Raw genomic sequence first — 26,691 nt, 5'->3', positions numbered from 1 at the left:
GAGCCGGCGGGGGGTGGTGGGGGGCACGACAACAGAAACGACCGTTGCAGCAGTGCTGCAGAGAATGAGAACAGCCCCGGGATTCTCCACGGCCCGAGTGAGGGAGGGGTCGAGCCGGCGGGGGTGGGGGGGGGGACACGACAACAGAAATGACCGTTGCGGCAGTGCTGCAGAGAATGAGAACAGCCCCGGGATTCTCCACGGCCCGAGTGGGGGAGGGGTCAAGCCGGCAGAGACGCATAAGGAGAGCGGAGGAAAAAGGAGAGAGAGGGCTGAGGAGCAGAAGAGCTCAAGAGCTCCGGACGAAAGAGCATTTCCCCGACCTGGACATCTCATTTTGCTGGAGCGTTCGTCTTGCTGGAGCGCTCGTCTTAGGGAGCCTGTCTGGCCGGTCGTGGTCGACGCCGTCCTTCTCCTCCTCACCATGACGGATAGCTCGAGCAACGCCAGTTCCCGCAGGAACCGCAAGGGTCTCTCGACGGTGTCCAGGTTCGTCTCGCCTCTATCCGGACCGACCAGCTTGACCGCACGAGGCGGACAGGTCCAAGATAGGTCTCAAAGATCATTTGGTCCGGTTATTTTGGGGTATTTGTGTGTGTGCGCGTGTGTGTCTGGGGCCCCGTCTTTAGGAGTAAACTGTTAAGTGCCTTTGCTGAATATACCTGCATTTCTTATATTCGGTTTAGCTCTGCCCTTACGTGCTTCCCTCGTCTCCCCCCATTATTGTATAAATAAACCTCATTTGTTAAATGTTTCAGCTCGTTCATGTCCATTCTTGCATTGACTGAGCATGTTGCGTGCTGGGGAATTAGCAGGCCACTACCATGGCCGTTGTAATGGGACAATCGGACCGACAGAACTCGGCGATCAAACCGCTCGGGTCGCACACGGAACGAGCACGCTAAGCAGCTTGTTCCGTACGGGTGCTGTCGAGGGTATGAAGACTCGGTAGATCGCCCCGTGGTCTCTAGGTATTTTGAAGATTTGGCAAATAACCCTGTACCCTGTGGTAGAAATATTGGCCCTTCATGGTCCAAAAAGGGACCCGTACTTTTCTGGAGTTTTCCGAAGAAGTACGATCTGAATTCCGGGCAATCAGTCGAGCCGACTCTGCAGCTCCATCTCGCGGTCATGCTCACGGCCGGCGCCCAGCCCTGCAACAATATCACTGTGAATCACTTTACCCTTGATTAAACGATATACGTTAAATGATAAATTAAACACATCAGTGAAAACATAAACCGAATTAGCGACTCTGATCAGGCTAATATTATTAAGTTGAAACTTCATCGCCGAGAGCCAAACAATAATAAAATAATAATAACAAGAAAAAGAGCAATCAGAGATTGTAGTCTCGACAGGATTTGTTTTGTGTGGTAGTTGTGTCGTTTTGTGTAGTGTATTTTGTGTGGCATCTATATACTTGTGTGTTATGTATTTAATAAGAGAGATAATTTGAACTGCCACTTTATACATGCTGGCAGTGATGACTGGTTCAGCTATTTCAGAGAAGATTTTTGAAAGTTTAAAAAACACAAAACAGTATGGCTGCCAAATCAAGTGACCGATGACGTCATCAAAAAAATTTGTGGCCCATTTTATTCGAGATGACCCTCAAATATTTAAATACTGATCGGATGAAGCGTTTTTTCACAAAGAAGGTACCAATGACATCATAAAAAAAATCGCACTCATTCCCCATGAGGAGTACTTGCTATGGGCCGTTTCATTTTTTTTCTTTGTGCGGTTTCAGAGATAGAAGTCCATAGTTTTTCCGTTCTTCCAATATGGTTGACACACCACGTGACCTATGACATCATAAATATCATTAAAACATTCTGCATGAGTAGTCGCACCAAAAGTGAAAATTTTATCTTAATCCAACAAGTGGTTGCGGATAAAAACACGAAAATTCTGTATGGACAAACATACAGACAAACAGGAAAACAAACAAACAAACAATAAGAAGACATCGTGTAGAGCACAATACTTGCAAAATCCATAAAAACAAATTTGACCCCAAAAATAATTTGTGGTTGAATTCAATAACCAAATATGCAACTCCTCTTCAAATTTCAAGTGAATCGGATGAAAATTGACAATTTTAGGATTTCGGCCTATGTTGATCGTTTGGCTTATATGGACCTCCAAAATAATTGGTTTTTGAATCCAGTGACCTGAAATATAAATTCTCTTCAAACATCAAGTCAATCGGGTGCAAATTGACAATTTTAGAAATCCAGCCTATGTTGACCTTTTGGTCCATGTTGATCTCAAAAATAATTGGCTAGTTGAATTCAGTGACTTGATATGAAAATCCTCTTCACATTTCAAATCAATCTGATGAATGCAGCTGACTGAAACTGAATTTCACTTTCTGAAATTCACATTTCACTGAAACTGAAATTCACATTTCACTGAAACTGATGAATTTTACTGAAACCAATGCAGCTGACCAGGCTTCCTGGGGTTTTCCAAAATGGCGGGTCGCTGGTGCCATTCGCCACCTATCATTTTAAAGAAATAATATAATGCTTAATGCGTCACATATTTTGTTATTTTTGAATGGATTAAATCCATCAATGTTATTTAATTTTTTTTAATCCTTCTTTCAGTTGATTTAAGGGATGGTTTGGATTTGTATCGTTTTTGGAATGGTTCTGTTCAGTGTCGATTGGATACAAAGCTGTGCCACTGAAGCTCAACCCCTCCACCAGTACACTGGTCCTCATTTCAACAACCTCATAAGGACGACAGGCTAAGTCAACCCCACCTGGTGTTAATTCAGCAGCCAACAGGGCTCAAACTCAGTACCCTAAGATCCTAAGCCAGCTACCCTAACCACTTAGCCAACACCAGGCTTTGTGGAACAGTGAATTTTAATTAGATATTTGGTCAATAAATATGTCAAGCCTGGTTGAGGTTTACAGACGAGTAGAGACACAATCTTGTGATGATTACCTATCAAGGATATTGAATATTAAAGACTTACCTTAAGGGAAAGAAGTCTTTGATGAATGAGGCTATTAAATATGGTGTGTCTATGTACATGCTGTAAAAAACCCAACACTGAAGCCAAATTAAAATGGGACAACACAGAGTAATATGCGATCATCTTCAGAAGTCATATTTGCCTTAGGTCATCTTTCATCTGCTTGGAAGTCAGCCAACATCAATGGATTACACAAACACGGTGCTGAAGGCAACCCTTTTAACTACATGCCTATCAGCTTATTTACAATCATCAGCAAGGTCATGTAATCCATAATCGCAGCTGACATCAAATAATTCCTTTTCTCCAATGGTATAATTTCTTGAAAATTGATATTTACAGCACGCAGATCATCAATTGAAATCTGGTCGCTCCACCATATGCTGCTTCTGCTCTCCCAACAATAGATGGAGGCCCTTAATGTCAGACATGAGATCAGTGCCGTCTCTTCAGAGATATTGTTAAGGATTCAGCGGTGGCGGGGAATTCGAATGCCACCCAAGTCGGCTCCAATCCATAGCCAGTTTGGGTTTTCGCACCCTTCTCTCGACAGCCAAATGTTGAATATTCGGCGTCACTTAACCACCGCCGTCTCTGGGGTTATAACGCCGGCTGGTTCGGCACAGGCCTCGGGTCACGTGCCTCGAATCGCGATACCAACGTACACCTGGACTTTACCAGTTGGGGGAATAGACCCCGTTTACAGACTGGTTTTGTCAGAGACCGAGCGAATTCTGCCAGTCTGTAACCATTTTGGTTTTTATATCGAAACCGAGTGGATCGTTCCTCGGCGCGGCACAAATTAATTCAAATCGGCAACTTCATACGAATCAGCCAGATTTATTGGGGACACATCGGGGAACGCGACACAAGCAACGCATTCACGACAATGTTATAATTAATCTATAACCCGTTCTTAACTAGGGAGCTACGGATTACGGGTTTCGAAGGGGACCCGAACGAGATCAACCTCAAACAACATGCAGACAAGACATGGGCAGCATGCAGACAAGACAGAGAGTACTTGGTGATGCTTCATGGACAAGAGGAAAAGTGTCAAAAGCACGAATGTGGCTCGTGACAAGCCGATGTCCACGGATTTGAGCACCCAAGTTCAAACACACCGCGTGACAAAATGGCGTCGTCCTCCTTTTGTCGCAGCCCTCACGCACGCAGCCTCAGCGCGTTCAGCCCCCGTAAGGTCGACTGCACCAGTGCGAAAGATCCACGGTGGTATGCTCCAGCTGGCTTTTCACAAGGTCCAGCATACAAGTCCAGGCCTGGTCTGTTCACCAGACAAGGCCAAATCGAGGTGTTTGGCTCCACAGGCTGGGTCCGTGGCCGAGGAGGCACCGCCGGCCAAAACCACTCCTCCACAAAGTCGATCGCCAGACTCGACGTGCAGGCGGCCTCTCCCACTGCCAAAATGGCAGACTCGGCGCGCAGGCCGTTTCTCTTACTGCCAAATGGCAGACTCGGCGTGCTCAGTTTCCCTCTCGCCTCTCAGCCGACTGCCGTTTTTCCCTTCAGTTTCGCTTCTCCTTTCCGGCCCTGCTCGCCTCAAAGCCCACTGGCTCCTCCCTTCAGTTTCACTTCCTTCTCTAGGCCACTTCCCCTCAGAGCGCTGGGCGGGGACTATTGTCCGGAGAGAGGAAGGAAGAAGAAGAAGAACCTCTCGGTCCACCACCAATGTACGAACAATGAACAGCCTCTTACACCTCCTGACACACATGTAACGTCCATTTACCGAACAACCTGGCTAAACATGCATTTAATGGGGGATCTGGGCTAATCCTGCATTTAATAACACACTAAGGGCCATTTCCGCAACAATATCTCGAACATTCAATGCAGTCTGGCACCCCGCCTTGCTCTACAAACTCTCTGCCAATAGCATCCAAGGCCAACTCCACTCTTGGGTTATTGACTTCCTCTACTCTCGTAGCTAACGTGTGGCTCTCAATGGGATCTTCTCACCTTCTATCCATGTCAAGGCTGGAATGCCCCATGACAGTGCTTTGGGCTCAGTCTGATCAGTAATTTTCATCAATAGTCTTTCTGACTCTGGAAAATCCTCTTTATCTCTTTGCTGATGACTCCACCCTCTGCCATAAAATCCCTCATCCTTCAGAAAGGCAAGCTGCAGCCCATTCCCTATCTGCAGACCTTGGTAGAATTACGAGCAGGTAAAACACTTGGCATATGCCTTTCAATCCTGACAAATCTCACACTCTCACTCTGTCTTTCCAAAAAGATCGTCTGGCAAACCATCGCATCAACTTCCTTAATCATCATCTTGAAGATGTTCAGTCACTCAAACTTTTGGACTTTTGGGCCTCACTATCAGCCATGATTTTTTGGGGGCAAACCGTAAACCACATATCTAATCTGGCCTCTAAAGGCAATCACTGACTCGGCATCCTCTGTTATATGCAAAATTATTCCTTGGCACACTTGAACTTTTATCTACCGATAAGGCCATCATCCACAGCTTGATGGAGTACTGCTCTCCCCTCTGGGATGCGGCTCCTGCCTAAACCTTGCTCAGCTTAATGCCATGGAAAGCAAGGTCTTCAAAATCATTGATTCTCTCAGCCTATCACTTTCACATCACAGACAGGTCGCTTGCTAGTCTCTGTTTATGCCACCTCCTTTCTGGTTTCCCACCTTCTGCTCTCTAAACGCTCTGTCTCCCCCCACCCCCAGGTTTCTTCAAGTTGCATGCAATCTATCAGTAACCCTCTTCTGATGAACCTTCCAAAATCCAGACACTGTTCACTTCCATCCTTTTGTTTCTCTTGTTCCTGCCCGTGGAACCAACTTTCTTCATCTCTTCAATTTCATTCTTCCCTCATGGGCTTCAAGATAGCTGTTCAGCACCATCTCAGGTCGTCTCCCATCCACACCTATGATATTTCATAACCCCACTAAACGTCCCCAAGCCCACCACATTCATCGTTTCCAGTTTTTCCTTCCACTTCTGTGATTGAGAGTTTGTGGCTGCATCCATGTTCTTCACTCTCTGTGTGCTGCCCTTGCCCTCATTCTTCTGCTCATCCCTTTTACTGCAAGTCTCTCTCAAATTTATCCCTCAATCCTGCTGTTGATATGTTCCACCCCCTTGCCCTCTCTTTCTCCTGTTAATTGCATTCTGGTGTGTCCTGATCCATGCTGTGTTCCAACTACTTCACAAGCCTCGACACTGTATACAAAAAAAGTTTGTCCTTTGTCCAGTTGGAGAATTTCTTGAAAAGTGATATTCCAAAATGAAAGCACCATCGACTAGCAGTTGCTCAGCAAGGCAAGGCTGAAGTCTGATATTCAACCAATGAGTAATCTTCACCTTGCACTCTGCAGTCAGGCATCGAGATGGGCATCCTAACTAGTTAATGATCTTTTAATTTTTTAATATGGATCTTTCCAATTGCACAAGTACAACCAATTATTTTTCCATCCTTGAAAAGTAACGTCTCATTTTTGTGGTAATGTGTTGATAATCTCAGTGGGAAGCAGATAAGCAAATGTTCAAGGAAATTTAAAGTAACCTTTTACATTTTGTGGGCAGGTATGGTGTGAGTACTTGCCTTAACGCATCCAGGGTTTGAGTTTCACCACAAGAGGAAGTGCTCAAATTCCTCCCGAACACCTGGTCCTGATGCCACCGAGCATGAATAACTCCACACGCCGGGGGGTTGCTAAGCAATCATGAACGCCGGTTGGTACTGCCAATCCTGGCAGGGTTTCACTACTTTGCGTGGGTACCTTGCAATTATGACGTCATAATGAAGGCACCTATGGTATCATAAAAACACCACCCTCATTCCCAATGAGGAGTACTTGCTGTGTGCCAAATTTCAATTTTTGATTTGGTACGGTTTCAGAGATACAGAGTTCCAAAGTTTTCCATTTTTCCAACATGGTTGCCACACCACGCGACTTATGATGGCATAATTATCATTGCAACATTATACATGAGTAGTCGCACCAATGGTGAAAATTTTGTCTCAATCCGACAAGTTGTTGTGGAGAAAAACATGAAAGTTCTGTGTGGACAAACAAACAAACAAACAAACAAACGGACCCAAAATTCAATACCCTCTCCTTCACTGGGGGTAATAAGCAATTTATTACAAGAGAAGGCAAGGAAAAGCGTGTCACAATAATCACAGGTTTTATTACAAAAGCAACATGTACAGCAGGAGAAAGCAAGGATTTGTGGGGTGCAGCAAAATATATGCAAGTACTGTATTCACAAAGGAACAAGAGACAGGTGCTATCAGAAACATACCCCGAGGAGAGATGAGAAAAGAGAGATGAGGAAAGACAAGGTGCTTGTGACTTCTTTTGTACCTGGTGCGGCTGACGGGCCGATGCTTCTCAGTCGCTTTGGAGGGGGAGTAGGGGAGGAAAACTGAGGGTGTCTCAGGAGAATGGTTCGAGGAGATATGATGAGGTGTGCGGTGACTGGCAGATGAGGTACAGAGAGGAGGGTGTAAAGATGTGGGTCAGGGGAGGTTTTGTGAATTAAGCAAATAATGCGTTTGAGGATATAATTAACGTGAGGGTTAGAGGTCTGTCTGTGTACCTCTTTATCGTGCCAAGGCAGCGCTCGTTCTGGTGTCTCCTGCTCGAAGGTGGACTCCGTTCCGTTCCCTCAGTCAAGCTCCACTCACTCGTTCCATCAAGCTCCGCTTGTTCTGTGGTGCCAAGAACAAGAAAAAGAGAGAGGGTGGGCCAGGTCAGAGAGGGCTCTTTTATAATCCCCCCAGCGAGGGTGGCGATTGAGAGCGGAACATGCAGTGCGCATGGTGTTCTACAATGCCCTCATTAGCACATGAACGTTTACTGCAGCTTTCGCTCCACCCACGTGAGGATTTTGCACCAGAAATGGCCTCATTTTCTCTGAGCCTAGGCAAGCAACGGAGCTCCAAGGTTAACAGGGGGCGAGGAACTCGATCGCGTGCCCGACCATGAATGCACATCCTCGTCCCTGCTTGTCCCAAAAGGCGGTGGTGGTCGTTAATGGTGATGATGGTTGAGCGATGGCAGTGGTGGTGGTAAAGTAAAGGATAAGTAAAGGATAAAGAATGGGAATAAAGACCTGCCTGCAAACCCATGCAATGCATTCTGTCCCATAAACCCACTAGACATAAGGGAAGGGCTATCTAAAACGAATACTAATTAAATAACTGTCTCGAGATAGCTATATGATGTATGCCATTGTCTCGCAGGGCGCGCCGACTTCGCAGAACTGCAACAATATAAATGCTCTGGCCTCTGGTATGACTTTTATACACTGTGGTCATGGTGATTGTCCATTGTCTCCTATGTCCTTAAATTTCGTGGAAATGATGTTCAGTTGCTTGACTATTGACAGGTGAAACAAAGTCAAATACATTGGCTTCTTGCAGGACGCGAATGTTTTGTGCGGATGTAACTTGCTGTGCATCATTGTTCTGGTTTAAAAGAAAGTGAAATACATTTTCTGTCGGTTTTGTTATTTTTATGTTTTATAAAATCTGTTTTTCGGTTATTTCTTTGAAATAATCTCATAGAGTGGGTCCCGGTGTCCGTCCGTACGTCTGTCTGTTAATATTTGATGAAAACATCTCAGAAACTCCCTGACCGACATGAACCAAATTTGGTGTGATGCATCAGGACAGCAAGGTCTCATGGGGTTGTGCTCCCCATCTGGATGCGCACCCTTTAAAGGGGATGAAAGGGGGTATTTCACTCAACTTTACCCCAAATATTGGTAATTTATTCAAAAATCTTCTTCTCAGAGACTAACAACAGGATTCAGACCAAACTGGCCATGTGGCATCATGACCAGGCCCTCACTTTAAGTTGTGCTCCCCATGACCGTACCACTTCAGGAAGGGGGGCCATGGACCCTTCCCCCTTATCCCTCTCAAACCTCTCTCCCTCCTCAAAATCCTGGTGGCGTTTAATCAAATCTGTTTCTGGTGTATGTTCCCCCTCCATCCCCTCCCTTACCTCAAATGGCCGCACTGCTGATTCCACACGTGATAAAGCTGAATGTCTAAACTCGGTGTTTGCAGCTAAATCTTGTGTCCCAAACCCATCACTATCTCTACCCACTTTACCCAGTCGCACCCAACTGTCCATGGACTCTGTATCCTTTTCTCCTGACAAGGTGGAGAGCTTGCTTTCAAACCTCGAGTCAGATTCTGCAACCGGTCCAGACGGCATCAGCCCACGTGTCCTCAAAGCCTGCTCTTCTGCTCTTGCTCACCCTCTCTCTGTTCTATTCACCCTCTCATTTTCCCAAGGTCATCTGCCATCTGCTTGGAAATCTGCTAACATCACTGCCCTGCATAAAAAAGGTGCAAAAACAGATCCCTGTAACTACAGACCAATCAGCCTTCTCCCAATCATCAGCAAGGTTATGGAATCCATCATTGCTTCAGACATGAAATCCTTCCTCTTCTCCAATGGCTTGATTTCCAATCATCAATTTGGTTTCAGACCAGGTCACTCTACCCTGGATATGCTGCTACTGCTCTCCCATCAATGGATGGAGGTCCTCAATGCCAGACAGGAAATCCGAGCCGTATCCCTGGACATATCACGTGCTTTTGACACAGTCTGGCACCCTGCACTACTCACCAAACTCTCTTCCCATGGTATTCAAGGCCATCTCCACTCATGGCTCGCAGACTTCCTCTCCTGTCGCAGTCAACGTGTGGCCCTAAATGGAGTTCTTTCATCCCCTCTTCCTGTGCAGGCTGGAGTTCCTCAAGGTAGCGTTCTGGGCCCTGTTCTTTTTCTGGTTTTCATCAATGATCTCTCGGACTCTCTGGAAAATCCTCTATTTCTCTTTGCCGATGACTCCACCCTCTGCCGTACCATCTGTCATCCCTCAGACCGGCAAGCAGCAGCTTCTTCGCTCACTGCAGATCTGGATAAAATCACAAACTGGTCCAACACGTGGAACATGTCTTTCAATCCACACAAATCTCACACTCTCACTATGTCTCTTCGAAAGGACCGTTTACAAAACCCCCCCATCCACTTTCTCAACAATCCTCTGGAAGAAGTCTTTTCTTTCAAGCTTCTGGGTCTCACTATCTGCCATGACCTTTCCTGGGAAAGTCACATTTCCAACCTTGCCTCAAAAGCCAGTCGCCGACTGGGAATCCTCCGTCGTGCTAAGTCCTTCCTCGGCCCTCTTGAGCTCCTGACTACTTACAAAGCTTTTGTCCGTAGCCTGATGGAGTACTGCTCTCCCCTCTGGGCTGGTGCTCCTGCCTCCCACCTTTCTCGACTTCACGCTGTCGAAACCAGGACTTTTAAGATCATTGGCATCTCCCGCAATGAAGCTGAGTCTTTGGGCCTCTCATTCAATCACCGCAGGTTGGTCGGTGGTCTTTCTGTCTTCTACCGACTCCTCTCCAGCCTTGCCCCCCCTGCTCTCTCTGCGATTTGTCCCAACCACATTTCCACAGGGCGCTCAAGGTCCGCCAACAACCCCCTTCTGGTAAAACTACCAAAATCACGAATCACTGCTCATCTTCACTCTTTCATTCCTCTTTTTTCCCGCCTTTGGAATAAACTTCCTCACTCTATTCTTTCCCATTCTTCCCTCCAGGCTTTCAAAACAGCTGTTCACCACCACCTCTTATCTTCCCCCATCCAAATCCTCGATCTTTTCTACCCCCGATAATCCACCCAAGCCCACTTCCTTCAATTCTCCTGCTTTCCTTCCTGAAAGTCCCTGTAATGTCCATCTTCTCCTCGCCATGTTCCCCGTCCCATCCCCATCCCTCTCCCTTCCACAGTTCACCTGTGTCTGTTCCCCAATGTTTTGTCCCTTCCACTCCCACCCCTCTTGTCTCATGCCTCCTTGCTGTGAGTTGTGTGTTAGCTCTCATACGAGCCTCGACCAAGGTATACAAAAAATAAAAAAAATAAAAAAATCCCTTATTTCCACCCCGCCCATTGGGGAAATAACCGTGTCCCCCATGGGGCTATTTTTTAGGAATGGGGGGTGGGGTGGGGTGTCATGTCTTGAAAAAAGTTTTATAGATAACTCATGTTTCCACATATTTATAGAAAGAAATGACTTCAAAACTCAACAAAAAACATGTGATGGTTTAAGCAACCAAAAATAAACAAACAGCAGCTTGACAGACAAGTGTTGTCAGGTTTATAAATATCTTATTTCCTCTGCACCTCGGTTGTGTAAGTTGCTCACAGTTTAAACTGCACACCAGCTGTGCAGCACAGAAAAATCCCTCCTAATACCTGCTCATGGCTGAATTTTCAATTCATGCTGTTCAGCAAATACAATTCTGATTTCCTTCCACATATTTCATACATTGCAAAACAATTAATTAAACTTGTCAAATTTAACAATTGATTGCACAAAATAACTGTAGTTGCTCAAGACAAAAGAGCAGAAGGCTCAGTAGTTAGTGTCATGCATCGGCCTTTGTCAGAGGATGTTGTGTGTCTCAGATTTTAATGAGGCAAATGAAAGGAGACCTGCGAAAAGAGACTCTCATGGAATCATCACAATAGTATATGTGCTACAAGTTGTGATTCTTTATGTCTAAGGATGTCTTACTGGCTTGTGGTGTTACTTACCTATGTGCAACTCCGCATTTGAGAAGTATCTCTCTTATTGGTCAATCCAATCTGACATCACTTACGTATTCTGCAAATCAAGCATTTTATAAAGGTCCCCCTCATGCATTGTGTAATTATACAGCATACAGTCATATCCCAAAGCCCACAGTCTACTTCTTTGCAAACCCTTGGAAGAACAATGGTTGAAATCAACAGAACATTGATTGAGACATGCTAACCACAATGGGAAGTAAAGAGAAGCTGATATTTCAGGCGTTGACCCTTCCTTGAGACAACCGAGAGAGAAGGGATCGGGGCGAGGGTTGATATAGGGTGGGACTGAGTCAGAGGTGGGTGGGTCAGAGTGGAGTCAGGGTTCAGGGAGCACATGGGGTGAGAATGATTTTGGCAGGGAGCGACAGGGTTCAGGGGTAAAAAGTCAAGGGGACTGGAAATGAGAGAAAAGTGAAAATAATACAGCAAAAAGACAAAAACAAGAAGTAACAGAAGATTATACAAATAAACTAAAGCAAATTTGAAATCGAGTTATCTCGTTACATCAAGTTGTGTGAGACTTCTGGTGACATCATTGATTCGATTTCTCCAAACATCTTAATCCTGCACTACTTCCTGAAGCACTGACCGAGACAGATTGGTTGCAGCCTTCACTGCAACCTGATTTGCACACGTGGACCTGGAAGTAACCGGAAAATTATTGCACCTTGGCAAACCCGTACCTATCTGATGTCAAAGGCTAACCCTGACATTTATAATCTGTTCCACTTTCATGCAAGACAAGTTTTAGAATGCATAGCTCACCTTCACAAATATTACACAATATAACCAGTACATTCCAGTATCATGTCCTGAGTGCACCAGCAAACCAACTTCAAACTTCACCTGTACACCACCCAACAGACACACATGTAACATGTGACAGCCTCGGTATTCTCCTGAGATCCAAGTCCATGATGAGCCTCTCCTAACTCATTACAACGTTCTAGTTCTTCATCTGAAATGCCCCCACTCTGGGTTGGTAACTCTGTTTACCATCTACTCTGTACTCAATTGATTCCAATGCTCTCCGTGTCATTGGCATATCTCAGCAGGAGGCCAAGTCCCTAGATATGTTTCTTGCCCACCGCAGAAAGGTTGGCATTGTCTCAGTTTTCTAATGCCAGAATTCTGATCTTGCTCTATTCCTGTCATTTTGTCCCTTTGTCCTCCCCAAGCCCATCTAAGTCACATTCATTCTTTTAGAATCACACCTGGTTACCCTCTCCAATTCTAAGTTGAACACTCACCTCCATTCTTTCATCCCTCTTTTTTATCCAAAGTGGAGGCTCATGGAAGGGCTAGAACATAGAACGGATCAGGACATAACAGAATTAAAGGAACAGTAGAAAGAGAGAACCGGGAAATACACCAACGGCAGGATCGATGGACAAAATAGAGTGAGAGGTGGACAAACTATTCTCCTGTCTGTGGATATAACTCTATATGTTGTCTTGTGTTCATCCCTACGGTCCTTCAGCATGGCTGCCCATCGTCTCTTCATGCTGCTTCTCTTATTGACCCATTCCCCTCCAACCCATTCCTTTCTGACACTCATCGGCACCTGTGTGACGGCTTTGTCTCCGTGTTCCTTTTTGATCCCGTGTCAGCCTGTGAAACTGGCTTGACATCCTCTCTTGCTCGCTCACAGTCTCACTGTCCAACTGTTTTCTTTCGACATTCTTCATCAATCTATCTGGTAGATATTACCTCGCCTTGAGTTGGTCGAGGTCAGGTAAAATTTCTTCAACATCTTGCCAAGAATCTCCACTCATTGGACAATGGTGCATCTTTACTGTTGGCTCAAAGTTGAATAAAACAGTGAGGTTGGTAATACTGCGATAATAGTAAAGTGATGATGGTGTCACATAATGATATCATATAAGAAGCTTTAAAAGACTGCCCAATCATGACATCATGACCCTGCCTCCCAAATCTACTAATACAGAGGTTCGGAGAACATAGTTTGGATTACAAAATGGCTGGAGATTTCTAGTAACCTCCAGAGTACTTCGAAAGGTTAATTTTCATTTTATGTAGTGAAGTTTGCAGGACTGAAGCAACTTGATGAACTACACAATACTATACAAGAGGAAATTTTTCGCAGTAGAAAGTTTTCATTGTAACCGCAGAGGATATCAATGTACAAATATAAATGCTGCAAATTTAACAACTGAACAGATTACACCCATTCCGAAGCTAGCACTTGTGCAATAAATACATCATGCATATGCAAAAAAAGTCCTCCATGAACTTGTATAAGGGTTATCATGCATGGGGTCTCAATTATTTACCCATATCTTTCAGTGTACGTACACACAAAAAGGTCTGGCCAGTCAGTTTGTAAAAAAAATTGGGCCAATTGCTTTTGTGAGCCACCGACCCTAAGCTCTTGGGATATGGCAGATGATGTTGGTCATACTGACTAGAACAATAAGATGCAAATATTAAGCAATCAAGATTGGTCCAGGCAACCAGACTGATGCTTTAGGCCTAGAAGCGTAATGGTTCGAGAATCCGCTCCGTGTTTGGGAGGTTGGCACCCCGGCAGAGTCAGATCAAAGACTTTTATGTGCTCCTTCTTTGCTTGACGTTCAGCATTGAAAAAGGGTAGAGCACAGACAAACAACCATAGGCTGGCAACCACCATGTTGGCTTGATAGGCCTAATGGCCTCCTCCTCCTCCTGCATTGAATTTCCTTGGAACATAACTCATTAAGAAACCCAGACTAAAAGCTTTTCCAAGTTTCCAGGCATTTTTAAGATGCATTGAGCCATTTTTAATGAGCATTTCAGGCCACGACAGCGAGAGCTGCTAAGTGCTGCACAAATGTTGTGCTGTGATATAAAATGTGAAACAAATCAATTCGTTGGCTCTTTATGGCGAGATAACTTTTTTAGATAGCAATGTCATTCGATGTCACATTAATAAGGTCCAAAAGAAGGAAGGCCCCTGTAAAAGATGAAATTGTTGGAGTTGCAATCAAGGATGGTGGTGAACTGCTTCACAGGAAATTGGCACAGGTATGGATTGCACAAAGCCAAGAAAGGGGTGATATTAACACTATGCATGTACTGTATTATATAAAAACATAACGCATAGCAACACACATGAAACAACAACTTATGATCACGTCACCAGCAGTTGCAGCTGCAACAATTTGGTTATTACATTATGGAACCACAATACATCACTCTCTCTCTCTGGCCCTAAACACATTCTCTCACACAACCAGGATGGTAAAGGATATGGCAGCATCGGGCGGGATCACCACCACGGAAAATGAGACATGGCCATTGCAAAGGTCGCTGGTGGAAAAGGAATCAGAGGCTCAAGTGGGGGCAGTGGCTGAGGAATGTTGGGCCGGTTGGTCGAACTGCACCACAGAAAAGTACACATTGGAGCAAGACAACCACCTCTATGCTCTTAGCCCATTATCAGTCACTTTCCACATGTTCTCGATGGTTCTGCCTCATGGAGTCGAGTTTTTAACCCCACTCCATTCCGAGGCCTTCGATCAACTCCCATCATGGGGCAATTATGAGGTCTTCCACATGCTGACAGACAGCTTCTGGGGAAGAGTTAACCCTCCCTCTGTTGGAGCAGGGAGGAGGGGATATGCCATTACCCCACCACTGCATGCTCTGCCAGGTTTTACAGAGGAGACCATGAGATGAGAAGACTTGACCTAACTATTTTTATTTCTACAAACCTCCCGTCTCCTTTGTAAGGAACGTTTTGCACTGACTCATTACCTTAATTATATTATGAGTTCCCTTGCAAAGTTGTGTTGTTGTGTGTACAGATGTTCTGAAATGAGTTTTTTTTGTGGTATTCGGTCATCAAACATAACATAGCATTCTCTTTGCTAACCCTACCTCCACCCCTCAACTTTCGATATTTTTTTTCCTCCTCCTCCCCCCCCCCACGCACTTTCACTGTCTCTCTTTCTCTCTCAACCCTCCTCACACCCTCCCCTCCTGCAGTACAGAGCAACATTTGGTGAAGTGTCGCTCTCCCCCCCCCCCATCCCTCCTCGCTTTTTCCCCCTTCCTCACTCTTTTCCCTTTCCTAGATTCCTCTCCCCTCCTTCCATCCTCTCCTCTCCCTTTCCTGTGCAAGACCATAAATAAGATTGTTGCAGGCATGCAGTTGGCTCGTAACTAACGAGGGTACCAAAATGAGTGGAGCTTGCTTCAGAAGACGGTTCCGAATCTGCCCAAGACATCCATTTGCTGCGTTGGCGTAACGACAAACATTCTTGATGTGTTCTTTCATGGTTAGATGACGATCCATCACAACACCAAGATTTATTGCATGGACAATGGGAGTCATGTCGACATGGCCAACTACCACAGTCAGGGGATGAGGTGCTGCAAGGAACTTTGAGGGGGAAAAAAATGATGATTTCCGTCTTGGAATCATTCGGTGTAAGTGTTTTTGGTCGTATAAAGCTTGACAACAGCGATGCTTGCATTGAGTCGACCAAGCGAGTCCTTGCGTTTCAATGGTTTGATCAGCTGTGTATTCTTCTTTGTTCATATGCAGCACATGGCGACAGGGTAGCATCATTGGCTGAGGATGTGGCTCCACCCAGAGCCGTATATTAGAAAGAGTACGGTCAACCCGGTTTCAGCGCATCTGCTTTATGATTGGTCAAAAGCCCTCATGTGACTACAGGGCGCCATGTTGTCGACCAACCTGCGTACCTCGCAGATGATACTCACTTTGCTACAACGCTACAAACATATCATCTTGCATCGAATGCTTCCCATAAAACGTCACTTTGATGAAATATTTAGAGTTACAACGTTTATAAACATGCCCTGCTGTGCAGCATAGGGTTGCTCAAATTGAAAGAACCATGGGAAACAGATGCATCGCTTCCCCCGCAATCCAGAAAGGAGGAAAATCTGGGAAGTAAAGGTTCGTCGGGATGGCTGGAAAGCCAACGACAACTGTCTCTTGTGAGAGGTAAGGTCAACTTTACACGTCGAAGCAAAGACTAAATAAGACCCAAGTATTATTTCACCAGCGAAATAAATATTGATGAATATTGTATTACTGATATCTTTTTCAACAATTTCAAAAAGTTGTAGCAAGTTAGTGTATATTTAGTTGAAGATCACGGATAACATGTTTCAAAACTAACATGTATTTCGGTATATGGGACTACAGTACAGTGTAAACTTTGGGTTGGTCATTTGGACCATTTACCTTGGAACTGTTAGATGTGGTTGGTCCATGACTCCATAACCATGCTTAATTCCTATATAGGCAACAGTATAGACTTGAAAGTGAAACACATGCAGTTCAAGGACCATGAATGATGACAGGAAGACTTTTTTCTATCATGATGTCTGCGCAATTTAACAATGATGATTTCTCAGTTTCGAGACCTTCTACATTTGGTGGGTTTTAAGGTAAAAGTTGCAGCTTTTCATCGCCTTGTAACCTGATGTTTTAACGTAAGATGGAAACTTAATGTTCATTTGATTTAAAGTTTTTTTAAAAAAATTGTACAATTAAACTAGTCAAGTTGATCTGAACATAGATTTGTCGGCTTCCTCGTAGCACAGATAATTATTACGAGTTAAAAGATGGACAAGTACAAAAGAAAAAAGTGTGAAGAGGGGAAAATGCAGAAGTAAGAATATGTAAAGGGATAGATGATTTCAAGAGGAGGAATGAAATGGATGAGGGAAGAATGGTGGGAGAAAGAGTGGGGAAGAAGAGATTTGGAGAGATGAAAAAATAGATTTCTTAGGGAATAAACTTGACCCTACTTAGGGAATAAACTGTCTCTCTTGACCCTCCCATTGAACTTGTTGTCATTCCTTCTGATCCACTGTCAACTCACCCGTTGTCTCATGGGTGTGTGTGTGTGATAATCAACTCACCAGTCAAAGCAGATTTCTCATCTGCATGGGGACATCTCCCCATAAAGATGTTGCCTGACCCCTCGGCAGCATCCAGGCATCCATCTTGGACCTGCAAGACACTCTTAACTTGTTTCTGATAGGTTCACTGGCCCGCTTCCATTCTTTCCTTAAGGAAGGCCACGTCCCTCTGAACCTCAGTCCACAAACCGGCCATGTCCTCCTTCAATAATTGAGATGGCAGTTCACCTCCTCATGCCTGCTCTAGTATTCATCCCGTCATGCCACTATTTAGAGCTGGGTCATGGCAATTATATCTCCCAACCCTGCCCTTATTGTGTCCTGGCTCGCTTCCACATGGGCCAAGCCAACTTGAAGCTCGGCCTGGCCTGTTTCAGTTTTGATGGCAGGTCATCCTTAAGTGCCTCCTGACTCACTGCTAACAGGTCCAGGCCAGCCTCCATTCTTTGTTTCAACTCACCCCTTAGCATGACATAGCCTATCTCCACATTATTTATGTCCCAATTTAGTACATCCTAGGCCAGGTCAATTTGGACAGAGAGCTGTTTTCAGCTCATTTCTATTTCAGCCTTTAAATCAGCCAGTCTGGTGTCGATCCTTCCCATCAACTCCAGGAACAAACCCCTTTTATCTTGGGAGGCCACTGCTCTCGCATGAGGCATTGATGACTCGGTCTCCTCTTCCATCGCATCCCCCAGTGAGGTTGCATTCTTGTCTGCCATCTTTACACCTATAATTCAAAATACTACAATATGAAAAGAACAATTTGGGACTGTAATATGCACCCGTATACTTCTCAGTATTCCAAGTTATTTCGCAAGCACCGTGCCAGGAGGCTCAATATCAAACAATTATGGTCAGATTTTAAATATTATTTCTTTATTTAAAAAAATTAAGCTTCAAACCCCCCCCCCCACCCCGGTAGCTCAGGGGGTTGAAATCCCACACTCTGGATACTAATTTGTAGCGAGTACGAGATTTGCCAGCCATTAGGCTTCAGGGTGGGTCAAACGGTCTGATTGACCAAATTTGAAGCCACCAGATGAGGCCTCGTTGTAACCCGAACTAACGGCTTTCACCACCATTGCAGCGCTTCCTACCAAAATGACAGAGCATAGATGCCATACCCATTGAATAAACAAGCAATTTAATCGTAATAATAATTACTATTATTATAATTAAAAAAAAACAATTACAAAAGGATAATTTCAAACAAGATACAGTTAAATAAATCATACATAAAGATAACAGGCACAAACTCACCACGGAGCCCAACATAAGACAAACATAAAACAGCTCTTAACAGCTCAGGTCATTATAAAACATGTCGCAACAGCTTCTATTTTAATCATTTTCATTTCTAAAACGTTTTTCATCATTATACTAAGGAATATCGAGATTTTCTTTTGTTATTATCAAATTGTTTATCATCAGACCATTTCTCACTTTCACAAAAAACTGACCTTGGATTCGCTTTCAACACTTGGGTTATTCTTGGAAACTGAGCCAGTCTCAACCCTAGTTTCAACATCTTCCAGTGTTTTCAATTTTCCTTCTTCAATCTGTGACAAGACATCTCATTACAGAAATTCAGCTGGAAACCGCTATTTTAACCACTTTCTCATAGCATTTGAGGATAAAACTTGCAAACATTTTACATCAAGGTTTAAATAAACTTATTTACAATGATTTGCAATATTTTTACAAACTTTATTCCCTTTAAGTCGTCTTTATTTAAAATAAGGGGGAATCCATTATTACATTGTCAGTGTTGCAGAAAAAAAAAAAAAATTGGGGTGGGGGAGGAGGAGATTAAAATGGGAAAATGAAAAATGAAAACAGGAAGAGAAGGGAGGACAAGAGGATATAAAGCTGAAGTTAAAGAATAGGAATGGAAGGGAGTTATGGTTGGGAAGACGCTGAAGTTATTATGGGAGGGAAGGATGACACATGTGTAGAGCTTACAGGAGGGCAGAAGCCTGCTTCGAAAATATCAAACTTTTGAGAGTTATTATTCTTTACTTTGTTTCATAAACAGTAGGGAATGCTGTCGAGTTCAACAGGATGTCCAAGTGTTATCCTGACCAATCAGAGACTTCCATGAAACCTGCCACTTCACCCCATCACTAGAAACGAGTTTCCAAACTGCTGCCAATCACATGGCAGCTCATTTATTGGTTTTCACCGCATGTGGCAAAATATGGATTTCACTGAATATTCTCAATGCTGAGAAATTGTTTGTCAAAGCAGATTGAAAAGTCTTCAAAGAAATGGAGCATTTTCTGTCATTTCATCAGACACAATGTCATTTAAATCCACAAAATGAACTGCAAAAATAAATTCTCTTACAACTTGACCATTTACGCACACTTGCCAGAGATGTAATCAACATTGTGGAACCAAAGATGTTAATTCCAACTCATCAGGACCATTTCTATCCCATTATTAACGATGAAAGGTTTCAAAAAGTAACAAAAAGAGAAAGAAAAAGGTTACAATGTTGTACCATAAGCGGCTTTTGTCCTGCTCTTAGCTAATGAACTGCATGTCAGAGCTCACAGACAAGAGTTGTTCATACATTGCTAAGAAAGAAGGCTTTTTCAACAAAAGGCCTGTGAATCAAAGAGCAAGCCATGCTGTGCCCTGCCCCTCCTGCTGACTGCAGTATGTCACTGTGGACGGTTTAGAGGTTGGCATCACAACCAAGGCTCCTTTGTGTGCCCAGTGCAATGCCTTTCAGTCTATCATGCCCAAAACTGTCACAGTATCTCTTTAGAGACAAGCAACTGGGCCAAGAAACAGCTGCATGTCTTAAAGCTGTCTGCAATGAATGAGAGAGAGATACCTGCTTGTCATCTTGGTTGACTCTTTCAACTGTACTTTTTCCTATGTCAGTGTTCAATCGGTATCAATAGGTATGATGACAGAATACCTTTCCTAAGCACATGAGTTTAATTAGGGATTGGATGATGCTCTGGTGGTGCTATCGGCTCGGCTGTCCAGTTCTTGATTTGATCGATCTCTATTCGAGTTAAATTCCGAGGAATAAAGAAAACTTCCAGTCTGGAAAAATACCAGCATGAAACAGCACATCGCGGAGACTGCTGTACTTCTTTGGTGATGTCAGCACATGTATTTGTATCATGAAAGATTTCATGAGTCGGTCTTTGGATCAGTACAATGGCAAAATAAATCGTGCCTCCAGTTTTTATCATTAAAAAGGTTAATAGGATGTTAAACAGTAAAATCCGCCACTAACAGTTAGACATGTAAAATATCTCCTTTTTTATAAAGAATTTTTGCTTTTAGGTTTGAACTTCATTTTCCAGGTCACCAAATTTAGAAAAAGATGATAACACAATCTCAGTACATCTGGTAAAATATACTTATATAATATCAGATCACTATTTTTAATAACTTCTAATTTAGATACCATGGTGTCTTTTGATGACAAGTAGCAGCAATCATTGGCACATTGAACAAATTCAAAATTCCTACCTCAACTGAGGGTGTTAAGAGGTCTGTGTTTTCTTCGAGATTCCTCAATACGTGGTTAAGGTACTTGCTATTGCAGAATGGGGTTGCTGTGCAGGCAGCATCTCCTATGCTATAAACAAATTTATGTATCTGTGGGCAAATTACACACCCACACAAGAAATTGGACCCAGGTCTTCTACTAAACCATACCAGGGCTCTGTCATCTGAGCGATCTGGACAACCCACTGGCTGAGCACACACTTCTCCCACATATAGAGATGCCATTCTCTTTCCCCCACTGCTTCCGGGACACTCATTGCCAACCATAGGAGCAACGACGGCCTGTCCACAAGAGGGTCTTTCCCTCGTGAGGGGCGGTGGGGGGGGACAATTCCATGACCACTGTTATTAACCACAGAGGGCGTAGTAATACAATTATAAATGAACAGGCAAAGAAACATATGTATATATGGGAAAATTATGTGCCAGACCAGGAATCGAACCACAAAAATTTTTTCCCCACATATACATATTAAGTTTGTTTCCCTCTTCATTTATAATTGTATCACGACACCCCTGTGGTGAATAATAGCTTTCAAGGAATTGTCTCCCCATGGGGGGAGACCATCTCATGGACAGGCCGTTACTGCTCCAGTGGTTGGCAGTGTCCCAGAAGCAGCGGTGGAAAGAGAGTGGCATCTCTATATGTGAGAGAATTGTGTACTTAGCTTGTGGGTCACCCAAATAGTTCAGATGGCAGAACACTGGTATGGTTCACCAGAATACATGGGTTTGATTCCTGGTCTGGTGTAATTTTCCTACATTATACATATATTTGTTTGCCTGTTCATTTATAATTGCATAATTAAATTCGTGCATCCAGGTGTTTCCATGTCATGTGTGAATAGCCATCTTCTTTTATGAATGTTAACCATAAAAACATCTCTTTGGAAGCAACACAAAGAAATAAGAAAACATCATTGTAATATTGCCTGAATTACAAGGACATCAGTGGAACAGGCAAATCAACATGGTCTGTTGGATTTGAAGTTGGCATCCTAGCCGAATGAGCTAAGTGCTGAAACAGAAACACCAAACTAACCATTGCACTTGCAGCTTGACAAAAATGTGGAAATGTGCGAGTTCGCTTACAATCATAGCAACTTGTCCCTTTTTAATACTGTAATTGTAAAAGCTTGGTATAATTTGAATAAATATAGCATGTGAAATTGTCCAAAGTCTTTGCAGTTTTCAATTCCTTTGTATTGACAGTTGTGTCAATATCCCATGGCTACTCTTGACAACTTCTAATATCTACATGTCAAAAATGATCCACATTGCCCATTTATCCTTCAGCTCTCGGCGATGACGACTTCCAGTCTCCAGATAATGTTGAATGGCATTACCTTGTTCTACTTATTAATGACAGCTGTGTTTGTCACAAAACACTTTGTGAGTTGTTTTACATCAAGTAATCATAACCATGTAATACACTGTTCCAAAGCTTTGTGTTCATACATGTTAATGGATCTATCATAAGAATGTTAGCAGTAATTCAATAGCAAAGCATTGAAATGTATCCTATATCTTTCCTGTTTATCAGCCCGGTTGTCTCTGCAAACACGTTTGGGGAGTTCAGCAGTTTATAAACTTTTAAGGATGAGCTTGCATAGGCTGGAGGATGTGAATGATCCCATGGTCTCTTTTGACAAAGATTGGGACAGGTATCACTGGAAACCTGGCCAAATTATCAAATTCCTTTGCTAACGTGCATGAGGTCCATTGTATCAATGCTGCAGTGATGCAATCAGTAGGTTCGGTTTTGGAATTGAATCCAGAATAATAAGCAATTATAAACGATGATTTTCTTTCTAACTTCACCTTTCAATTTCTACTCCATTTTGTCTTGTTGTTTACCACTCTTGAATCAATGGTGCATTTCAGATTTAGAGGTTTCTTTTCACAACAAGTTTCATATGACAATTTATTTTCTCCTGTTGATGAAGCAATAAATGTGGAAAACAATACTTTCTATAACTGCTGCTCGTAAAAGCTTGTGACATTCCCCTTTTAGGAAGTGGTTTATAGTAATGCCCTGTAGATATGTCTCTTTTAGGTACATCACGATTAATGATATATGATTGATGTTGGCTTAATGGTTGGGGTAGTGGGCTTGGGATCCTAGGATCCTGAGTTCAAATCCCATTCAGCTGTTGAATTACCAATACCAGGTGGGGTTGCCACTGCTTGTCATCCTTCTGAGGTTAGCAAAATAAGTACCAGCATGCTGGTGTCCTGTGTTGGAGAGGTGACCCGTCCAGCATTGTGCCCAATAGCCAAGGAGACTGCTTAGGCAGCACCAATGTTCTGCACAGAGTATGGTCCCAATAGATGGCTAGATGCTTAAAGATGCACACCATGTGATGCATACATTTTGTGATAGGATTCAGGTCCATAGAGCCAGTCAAAATTAATGCTGCTGGGCTATGCTATCTAAAAGTAAAGCAATTTCCAGATGTAATAAGCATAATATGTAATATTTTCTTACCCTTTATTCGATTGATTAAGAATTTGGCTCTGCAAACCAGAGTAATGTATTTCGGTGTTTATTAGATGCATTGTCTGTGGTCACGTGTTCGGTAATTCGATCATTTAATTCCTAGAACATATGCACAACACAGATACTGTGCAGGTACAGTTTTCCCCCATCCTCTCACTTCCTGTCATCCCCATCAGGCTTCACGGGCTTGGATGTGTGGGACTCGGTGGCTGGAAAGACGAGCGAATGGGATTTTCTTAGGTTAACCGTGTCAATTAATCCAGGAGGTACCAATGACTCATAGCATTTGACATCTTCTGCAGTGTGGCTTCCCACCATGCTCGGAGAGGGTTTGTGATGACAGCCACATTAACAGCCATGCCAATGGGGAATTGTTCAATTAATTGAATGATTATTTGTTTTACCTTGGTGCAAATATAAATAAAGCTTATTGTGGCATAGCAAGTGATATGTTACTCTCAGAGTAACCTTTGCTTTTGTGTTAAGTTTTTAGCTTGAAGGGCTTTAAGGATTATAGATTGACTGTGAACAGATGAAGTGATACAGTGTTTAAATGGTTAGATAGTGTGAGTTCATGGTAAATAGCAGTACTGTATATAGGAGTTATTATTAAGCAGTAGCTTTCTCCAAACTGTGGAATCCTATTCCTTGGTAGAATTATATTCGATGAAAGTTGCCATTTGGGGGCAGTTCATGCAGGTTGCCGTCGATAGTAAGGAACATTTATCTGGCTATATCCTATCTGCTTGCACTTGCTGATGGGTATTCGGGAGCAACAACGATCAGACCTTTGGCCGAGTATACCCGGGGCAAATTGCAAATTTTCTATCTGGACTAAGCATTTAGGATTGACCACATTGTCCTAGCCCATAATCACCTTGACAGTGCTCTACTAATCTTTATCGTGATGCTTCAATGTAATACGTAATTAGAAAAATCATTATTTGCAGCAATCCACCCATAACCAGAAGCAAAGGGGGAAACTCCATAGCCACTAACTCCCTACCCTCCCCCACCTCTGTACAATACCTCTGAATTCCAGATGGGTAAACAGGAAGGGCAGGGAAAGTAGGTTCACCAAAGACAATGTATGAATGAACTTGCAGTTTGAATGCTGAAGCGTTACTTGAAAGCTTCATGTTTGCATATCATCCTTTAGTCCCTCACGATCATATATCACCCTATGGATTTCAGGGCCTGGTGAACCTGCCGTTCTTTGATGAAATACATATTGTACAAAAATCTTACATTTGATAGAATGAAGTCTACTAAATTGGATTAAATGTATTGTCAGTTTGCATTTTAATGTAATGCAGCATGTTTTTTTTTATGCTTGCACTGACGAAGTCACCAGAAGCATTATGTGTTTCGGGTTGTCCGTCCATACGTACGTACACATACGTAGTCTGTCCGTGCTAATTTTCTGTTTTCTCTACAACCGCTTATCCAATTGACACGAAATTTTCACCACAGGTGCAACTACTCATGTAGAATGTTTTTATGATAATTATGATGTCATAGGTCACGTGGTGTGGCAACCATGTTGGAAAAAAGGATAAACTTTGGACCTCTGTATCTCTGAAACCCCTCCATGGAAAAAAATTAAACTTGGCACATGTGAGTATTCCTCATGGGAAACAAGTGTGATTGTTTTTTTTTATGATGTCAAAGGTGGCTTCATTATGACATCATAATTTCATACATGGAATGCTTTATCAAATCAGTATGAAAGTTTTTCAGGGTTGTCTTGGGTTGGTTAAATCGTATGGGGGAAAAAATGATGACGTCATCAGTCATGTGGTTCAGCAACCAGATTTTTTTAAAACATAAAAACCTTCACAAAAGTCTTCTTCTCTGAAATGGCTGAACAGATCGAGGGGAAACTTCAGAGGTATGATCACATATCCACGAGGAACAAAACGTTCTCCACTGATGATATTGTTGCGAATTCGCGCCCGCCGGCGTGCGAACGGCCACGTAACTCGAATCGCGGCACGTCGCCCACCGGACGGACAATTCTGTCGTGACCCTCTCGGACCAACGCCGGGAGCTAGTCACGGGTGGGGCTTTCGGCCTCACCACAATCGTGCCAATCGGCCACCCGCGTAGGATAGGGTTGTTCGCCAAACTCGACCTACCTAAGTACCCACGCGGATGGTAAACCGGGCGATCGTACCTCGCCACAGGTCGACTCCGGACACGAGCCGCTTGGGCGGCCCGTTCCGTACTATCGGGATAACCGAGCGGTGTTATCGTCGACCTGGACGGTTCAGATTAATTACCGGGATGTTGCACCCACTACGAACCCCTTACGTGATGCAAGATGGAGATTCAAATGGAGAAAAAACGAAGTGAAACGGGCACAGTTCAACAAGCAAGCATTTTATTCACACGCACACACAGACAAGCACGGAAGGCACGTATTTACAGCCATACAATTATGCACAAAAAGCAGATGTAATACAACCGACTAACGCGTACACATGGCAACACTTACACAGTTTTACTTCACAGACGGCGCCAACACATATTTACACAAAAGCAAAAAAAAAGAAGCCACCCTCACAGACAAGGAGACAGACAGGTCCATAGGCCAAATGTGCGTGGGGCCTGGAGGAGCGGCTAGGTCCCCGAGACCGGGGAGGTCTTACCCGCGTCCTCGTGATGCATTGGCGGGCAAGCCGCAAATGTCCGCGCCGCTGTACCCCGACTCCGTGCCCCTTGGCGGGTTTCGTTGGCACCACATTTGGGGTGGGGGAGGAACGGCCCCCCCCCTTGCACTATCTCAGCGCGGATGGGGGGGAAGGGGAAATTGTTGATGCCCTGAGGGAGGGGAGTGGCTGGCTAAATTGGGTCCCGCGACGAGACGAGCAATCCCCCACACCGCAGCCTCGTCGCCGACTGCCATCCTCCTGGCCTCGGACCCGAGCTCCCTTGTTCCGACCCACCGCCTGCAGCTCCACCGCGCGCACTCCCCTCAACTCCACCAACGCGACGCTCCTTGTCTCCAAAAGCAACTCCTCGACGACACACTTTCCTAGTTCCACACTCTCCTCGCGAGTCGCCTTCCGCTCGCACCTTTCTAGCTCTCAGGAGGCGCCGATATGCAAATTCC

General features: G+C 43.9%; 1 protein-coding gene across 1 annotated transcript in view; it reads left to right on the top strand.

Annotated features, from left to right (window-relative positions):
* LOC147023047 (uncharacterized) overlaps positions 1-26,691 on the top strand; it is a 119,235-nt gene that overhangs the window by 8,994 nt on the left and 83,550 nt on the right. The window contains exon 2 of the mRNA XM_085890320.1: positions 23,753-23,842. Within this exon, the coding sequence (XP_085746446.1) occupies positions 23,753-23,842 (90 nt within the window). The remainder of the gene's footprint in view (positions 1-23,752; positions 23,843-26,691) is intronic.

Source organism: Eptatretus burgeri, chromosome 7 (genome assembly GCF_056783735.1).
Source record: "Eptatretus burgeri isolate ZD-2024b chromosome 7, Ebu_testis_v1, whole genome shotgun sequence".
NCBI lineage: Eukaryota > Metazoa > Chordata > Myxini > Myxiniformes > Myxinidae > Eptatretus > Eptatretus burgeri.
Note: the sequence above shows the minus strand (reverse complement) of the source record. Positions and strands in the feature narration are given on the sequence as shown.